Source organism: Triticum aestivum, chromosome 3B, assembly GCF_018294505.1.
Source record: "Triticum aestivum cultivar Chinese Spring chromosome 3B, IWGSC CS RefSeq v2.1, whole genome shotgun sequence".
Taxonomy (NCBI): Eukaryota; Viridiplantae; Streptophyta; class Magnoliopsida; order Poales; family Poaceae; genus Triticum; species Triticum aestivum.
This window is the reverse complement of record NC_057801.1, coordinates 184023729-184031296: the sequence shown is the minus strand read 5'-3', so window position 1 is coordinate 184031296 and position 7568 is coordinate 184023729. Positions and strand designations below refer to the sequence as shown.

General features: G+C 44.4%; 1 protein-coding gene across 3 annotated transcripts; it reads left to right on the top strand.

Moving 5' to 3' along the window:
- Positions 1-1303: 1303 nt before the first annotated feature.
- LOC123069269 (uncharacterized) lies at positions 1304-6785 on the top strand. 3 transcript variants are annotated; one of them, XM_044492081.1, is made up of 9 exons: positions 1304-1599; positions 3019-3089; positions 3517-3681; positions 3805-3910; positions 4288-4470; positions 4979-5144; positions 5801-6093; positions 6201-6290; positions 6417-6785. In XM_044492081.1, the coding sequence occupies exons 2-9, from the start codon at positions 3075-3077 to the stop codon at positions 6470-6472; spliced, it is 1074 nt and encodes a 357-aa protein (XP_044348016.1). In that variant the 5' UTR covers positions 1304-1599; positions 3019-3074; the 3' UTR covers positions 6473-6785. The 3 variants fall into 3 exon arrangements, with proteins under 3 accessions (XP_044348016.1, XP_044348019.1, XP_044348018.1); XM_044492084.1 differs by having other exon boundaries at positions 1307-1599; positions 3457-3681; XM_044492083.1 differs by lacking the exon at positions 3019-3089 and having other exon boundaries at positions 1307-1599.
- The last annotated feature ends 783 nt before the right edge of the window (positions 6786-7568 follow it).

Here is a 7568-nt window from a genome sequence, read left to right as displayed (position 1 = left end):
CCGGTCCAAATTTGGGCCGATCGGCCTGCAGCGTCTGATCCAGCATGCAGGAGCCGTCCGATCCTCCCTCCTCCCACGTCATCATCCCCCCACCCCCACCCCCCGCGCTTCTTGGTTCAGATCCACCGGCGCGACATGTCCCTGCCCCGGCCACCGCGTGCGTGTGCTCCGGAGAGACGCAGAAGCCCCCACGTCCTCTCCTCGCCGTCGCCGCTTGTCGTAGCACCCAGCCGCTCGTCGCTGCACCCTCTCTTGGACCCTAGACGTCGTTTTTTTTGCTCCGGCGAGGTAGCAAAGAAATCGTCGGTTCCAGCTTTTCGGACAACAGTTCCAGCTTTTTTGTTCGTAGCGTCGCCAGCCACAGCTTCAACATCACCGCTTGCATCATATATGGCCATGAGTCATAGCTTTTCTATTGCCGACTGTAGCATTTTCTTCTGCGAGATGCATCTTCCCTGGTCGCCGATAGCAGTTGTCTGCCTCACCGACCAAAAAATTTCACCGTCGCTGATGCAACAAAATTGGGCACTGATTGTAGCTTTTTCACGGGCGGTTGCAGCTCTGGCGCATGAGGTTGCAGCTTCCACACCCCACTGCCGTCGTCGCAGCCCCGATGATCAAGGTCGCCGTTCGCAGCTTCAAATTCGCCGCTTGCAACAAAATGGTCAGCGAGTTGTAGCTTTTTCATTTGCCAGTTGTAGCTTTTTTCTTTCTGTGGGATGCATTTTCACGGTCGCATGTAGCAAAACACGACGCCGGTTATAGCCGGATGGGAAACCAGTTGAAGCAATTTGTGATGCCGGTTGTAGCTCGCGGCTCCGGTGATGTCCCCTCTCCTCCCATCCCCATGTCAGGTGCACCCCGTCGTCGCAGCTTCTCGTGCCTTGGGTGTGCCTCGCTGTTGCAGTTATGTGGCTCGTTCACCGGAGCTGGGTAAACTGCTGGAGCTGGAGATGGTGTGCTGGGAGAATAGCCGGAGTTGCAGATAAGAGGTGGCCGTGCGCGTGGGGAAATCGCCGGCCGTGCGGTGGATGACGACCTCACCGGCGAGATTGGGCTGCAGCGGGTAGGGGTTGATGGGGCCTCGCGAAACAAGAGCGTGTGGTAGCGGGCGACCGCCCGACGCGCCGTCTTCAAACGTTTTTCTTTTTAAATCCACACCAAACGAGCTAATAGTCATACACGCACTAACAGTACTTTGGTTACGGAGGGAGTATTAATTTGGTTACAGAGGGAGTATTAATTTGGTTAGGGTTTAAATCCAAAATCTACAACATAGACTGTGTGTGATGGGGGACGGCGGGGCCTTCTCTCGGCCAATTCGATAGCACACCTTTGTAATACTGGTGTCTCCTATATAAACCGACCAAAATCGTGGATTTGCCCCGTTTCCAACGTTCATCCTTCCTTCCCGTCGCCTTCTCTCCTCACAGATTTCTCCCCCCAAATTCGTCCCCTTCTCAGCCCCATTTTCCACCCCGTGTTCCTTCGTTCGTCGCGATTTGTTCTCCCGGCGGCGACGAAAGCACGGCGACGCAGCAAGCCAGCCTCACTGGTTACTGGCACTGGACCGGCGCGGATTGATTTCTTCTTTCCTCGGTAAGGAGCCCTAATTAAGTTTGGCCGGATGAACTGCTCATGAGCTCGGCTCGTCTCGTTATTTGCGGTTGCAGCTAGCAATTAAAGTCCGAACCATTCTTCTCTCCATTCAGTTCAGTTAGTTGCCGATTTGTTTGTTGACTGGTACCCTATCAGTCTCATCCATCCGCCCATGGCCCGATTTGTACCGCGCGAGGTCGATCTGAGCAGCCCCTACAGGATTTACCCAGGAGCTGCGCAGCTTACGTTTGCAAATGATTGGGTTTTACTGAATTTCCATGCCGCACGTTGGGTCCGCCCCTGCGTGGCTCAAGGATTCCTTTGTATCCGAGCCGTACTGCAAGTGTATCAGTGAATTGGGAGAAGTGATTGGGGGTTGTTCATATTTGTACAGCCACTTTCTTGTTTTCCCTGCTGTTCCATGTTCTCTGCTTTGTTTGTAAAACCAGTTCTCCAGTTTCGGACAGTCGAACAGATATGTTGATTTTGATGTTAAGTGAGTACTTATTGTCAGCAGTTTAGTACAGTATTTGGCATGTTGTTCTTCTTCCAACATTCTTAGATGGCCAATCTCACAAATCCTGTTCAATTTCTGACAATAAGATTGCACTTTCATATCTGGTTGGTACACCAAATTTTTTTTTTTGGGGGGGGGGGGGGGGGGGGTTCAGTGATGTCTTTCAGCGTATGAAATGACACTTCTTGGGGATGCTACTGCTTCCTGTTCCATGCCATTAAGTAATATCAAACCTCTTTTTTAACGACAATTGATATTATCAGTAATTTAAAACCTACGAAGGGGAGCCTCGGCGCAGCGGTAAAGCTGTTGCCTTGTGACCATGAGGTCACGGGTTCAAGTCACGGGGTCAAGCGGGAGCTACGTACACCGGGCTGCCCTTTTAGTAGTTTAAAACCCACATTACACATTTCCTTATTCTTTCAAAAGAAAGCACACAATATTTTGGTAGATGCTTATGCAAATTCATTTTTTATGAAACCTGCAACAAGTTCTTATTTAAGCACCATCTAGTTTCCACCTTTCCCCGATTGATGTTATCATCAATTTGATTGAAGTGCCAGTATCGTTTCATCTTATGAATGCCACAATGCCATACTTGCAGTAGAATAGCAGCACTACTCGTTTCCTTATACCATAAAAGGACCCTCATACTTCGTTCTCTCTATCATGTCACTGCACTTTTTTTCTTCCTTTTTTGCATCATTTGACCAAAAGTTTGAAGCTCATTAGCTTCCTAGTCTAGAATGAAATAAATTGGAAAGCTGATATGGCAGTTTCCAGCAAGGCTATTTTAAGGTGCACTGCAATGGTTTGATGTTTATTTTCGAGTTTCTATTGTTAAACGTGACAACGTTTCGTAATGCATTCTAGCATAACCCTTGGTATAATTTTCCTATCAGGATAAGCATTGATCCTGGATTTAGCTATTTCTTATGTGATAAGCAGATAAGCTGCAATGAAGGATTCTCAGGTGAATTTGCTTGCTATTATCAGTTTTCACTGAAAATCCCATTCGTAATTATCTTTACCTCTCAGCGTAAAATTACTTCTGGTTGGTCTAACCAGATGGTGAAAGTGCATAGAATTTTTGTTCACCACACTAGAGAGTGAGATGACTATACATTATGAATTGCACATGAACCAGAGTTTTGCTACAGCTTTCTTGGTAACTGCTAACAAAGTACTTCTATAGGGACGTCCCTTCTATAGTAATGTGGTGAATATAGGATCAAACATTAACACATAATATTTGTGAGAGAATTGTTCCTCAATGCCAAGACAACTTTTTCTTCTTCTTCTTCTTATTACCACTCATAATTGACTGTTACTGTTTTCAGTGTTTTTCTTTTTCTTTTAGCAGGTGATTGATTTATGTTACTTATGGACATTTCCTACAGGATATTCAGAGCACCACAGAGTTGCAGATGTCCCCCCAGGGTACTAATGAAGTGCAAAGTAACCAACTAAACACAATGGCCACTGATGCACCTGCAGGAGATCCCGGTTCTGTGGCAGTCGCTAACAATGATAATAGAAAAGTCTCCCGTGAAGACATTGAACTTGTAAGACGCTTAGCTGTTCTGTATTCTTTAGCTTCTTGGATGCTAATTTATTACCAGATTACATCCCTCTGCAGTGGGGGTTCCACACTCTTGTAATTAATGAGACTTGACATCCTGTTGCAGGTCCAAAATTTGATAGAGCGCTGTCTGCAGCTGTACATGACCAAAGGAGAGGTTGTTAGGACACTTTCTACTCGTGCTAGAATAGAACCTGGCTTCACTACTTTAGGTGATGTTGCAAATTCAGTTGCTGATGATATTCTTGTTTCGAGTGCTTTTTTCTACATACTAGTTTATTTGTGTGTTAGCTTCTTTCTTGTAATTTGGGCTACAATCAGTAATATACGGTACTATTTCTTACAGCATGAAAGTTACATCTTGCTCAAGAGGCATGCACAAACCCTGCCCATCATATTGATGAACAAATTTGCTCAATAAAATGAAGTTGTAGCCTTGTACTTACCTGTTTGACCTATTCATCGATACTTACATGGATGGTAATTGCTCAGGACAAACACAAAATGTGAACTTTAAGCATCTAGACATACATCCATTGGAGTTCTAAAGTCTTTCTGCTCATTTTCGTTTATACTTTTGTATTTTCAGTATGGCAGAAACTTGAAGAAGAGAACTCTGAATTCTTTCGGGCTTACTATATAAGATTGAAATTGAAAAGACAGATTGTCTTGTTCAACCATTTATTGCAGCACCAGTATAATTTGATGAAATATCCAGCACCTCCGAATGTTCCGCTGGCTCCCATGCAAAATGGAATGCATCCTATGCCAGGTAATGCCCTGTTTTACACATCTAGCTTCAAAAGAGGCTAAACAAGTGCATTGCAGTTTGGGATTTCCAGTATGCTATCTTTTCTACATAGCTATTGTGTTTGCTACAGTTTGCCTTCAGAAGGAAATGTGCACATTTTCTATCAGGAAATTTCCTTCCCTTTCATGTAATTTTACTGAGAATTTTTTTTTACAAGTCCACACCTTATATCAAAATATCTTATCATCATAAGTAACCACACTTTTTCTCTGCTCTCTTGGGTCCATATTATCCTCATTTACTGCATCAGTGTTGGCTTGGTGTGGGAAGACTCTAAATGATATAATTATAGGATTAAAGATCTTACAGTGATGTTTTTTTTTCCTGCACTAGTACCGAGTTTCATGGTGCAGCTTTAGCATGATCTGGCTAAGTTTCAGGTTTAGCTGTAATCATTGACTGGTTTAGACATTTAAAATGTATAATACAATTGCCATTGCTATTGAACTCAAGCCCAGATCTGGTGCAGTTAACAATCTACCGATGGGGTATCCAGTACTTCAGCAACCTCTGATGCCTGCTCCTGGCCAGCCTCACATTGATCCGATGGTTTGTGGTCTATCCAGCGGCCATGTAGTGAATGGGATCCCTGCACCAGGTGGTTATCATCCAATGCGCATGAACTCTGTAAATGAGTAAGCATTACCTTTATCGGTTTAACCATGTTCTTTTCTCCCTTTATGCTTGATATTTGCATTGTAGGATTTATTGGTTTAATCATGTTCTTGAGAATATTTCGTCTGGCAAATCATATTCTATCTATGTATGCATATCAAAAGATTGGAACATTTTATCTTGGGTGTTGCTTCTGTCAATATAGTTGGAGCATATCCTGCATATACACATACTGGGGTAAGGCATCTACAGTTCTTTGTGCCGCACTAGTCAAACTGCTAGGTAATAAATCAATAAATGCTTACTCAAGTGGTCGATTCTTAAGTAATGTCACAGCATGCTATTCACTAATTTATCTACTTTAATTATGATGCTTATTTATTGATTTTTTTATCATCTTTCCGCTAAAAAGTTTCATGAAAGGTACTTGCACCAGAAAAAATCTCCTGTTCATTCTGTTGTTATCCATATTTCTGTTTCACCTGATGTCATCTGATGTTTCTTCAACGTTGTTCATTTTTTAACCAATGTCTGAAAGCTGTTATTTCTACAAAATACAAATATAGGAATTAGTATTGCAGGTTGCAGCCTTCTGACTTATTGTCTTGCAGAAAGTCTTTTGCTCTTGCTATTCATATTCATGGCTAATCTTACATTTTTCTGATGTTGCCTGAAGCATGGTTGTGGACAATGGTGCACCGGAAGCTGCACATGCTGGTGCTATGTCATCTGATATGGCTGTGAGTCCCTCATCAGCAGCATCAAGCCATGCTCCTTTCACTCCATCTGAGATACCAGGGATGGCCATGGATACATCAGTCCTGGATTCAGCATTTGGATCTGAGATAGGGAACACAGGACCTCTGCAATTAGGGGCAGATGGGTCGTCAAGGGATTCCATCCGATCCTTGGGGCAGCTCTGGAATTTCAGCCTCTCTGATCTTACAGCAGATTTGACAAGTTTAGGAGGTAATCTTCTGGCTTTGGTAGCATGACTTTAATTGATAGTATTTCTTTTGATAACCAGCTCTTTGGAAACAGTAATCACACTGTTGGTGTTCCATGTTGATGTTCAGACTTGGAGGCTCTTGAGAATTACGCGGGTACCCCTTTCCTGCCCTCGGACTCGGATCTCTTACTTGATTCCCCAGACCATGATGACATAGGTAATTTTGCTTGTGCTGTGATTTATCTCGGCCATGAATTGCCGGTTAATCATCATATACATACCTGACTTGATGATTTATTTTGAGACCCGCTTACTCATTTGTGGTATGTCGTATTATCTCCAGTTGAGTACTTCGCCGACGCCATCAACGGGTCCCAATCGGACGAAGAGAAGCCATAGAGAACAGACTCAAAATAGTCCCGTTGAGATTTAGACCTGGCCAGAGTGCCTATCTCATGTAGTGTAATCTTGGAGCCGCGCATACCGCGGTAATATCAGACTGTGGGTATTCGCCCAGAGATGCGGTAATTGCGCGTCACTAAAGAATTTTGTAGTGGTCAATGCTAGTCCTTTGGAATAATCAGCCTTCACCGGATAAAGTTGCTGTCTACAAGTCTGGAAAAGTTTAGAAAAAAAATTGTGCTGAACCTCAGGAACAAAACAACCCTTTGTAATTGCTGAACGAGTGGACAGTTCATCTGGTATTGCACCATTTCGTGTCTCCCAGGTTGTTTGTGCAGCCAATTCAAGGTCTCCTCTACGGGCCTGTTTCTATTTATTTTTTTCTGTGAGAGTGCGCCGATAGCGTACCATATGTTCGAGCATGCATCAAATTAAAGAGTTCACAGGAGGCTTTTCTCAGGCCACGCACGAAGTGAGTTGAGCAAAGGGTTCTAGATAACACAGACTGGAACGTACCGCTGAGTCTCCTCGACAGAGATAGCGATCGGTCTAAGAAGCTTCAGAGAAATGCTGGTGCAGAATTCTGGAGACCCGAGCGTTCCTTTGTTTCCAAAGGCTACAGCACATGCTAGCATCAACACCGAACTGAATCATTTCCGGTGTTGGCTTGGGAAGCAGAAATCTGGGAAATTCTTTTCTTCTTAATGAATGCAGGATAACTGTCATTTCGGAAGAAAAAAAACAAGCAGTTTGGTTCATCGACAGCGAGGTTCAGTCAGTGAGGGAGCTGAGGCAAGCATGCGCCAAACCTGACGCCAAGGCCCGTCGTTTCTGACGGGTTTTTTCAGTTGGAATGCCCAGTTTTTTCCCTTCTTATTTTCCCGATGGAAGCATGCATCCATTCCAGGCGCTGTACTCTGGGATTTTCTTGACCGGAGAACCGGAAAGACATGATGAACTGCATAGCCGGGGAACTCAGAGCGTTGAGTTCAGAGAGGTCGCGGGTCATGGACAGACACGGCGTCGTGAAACTGGGGATTAGGTTCATCATCTCTTCACTCTTCTGACCAGGTGATTCAGTGCGTGCCTTGCG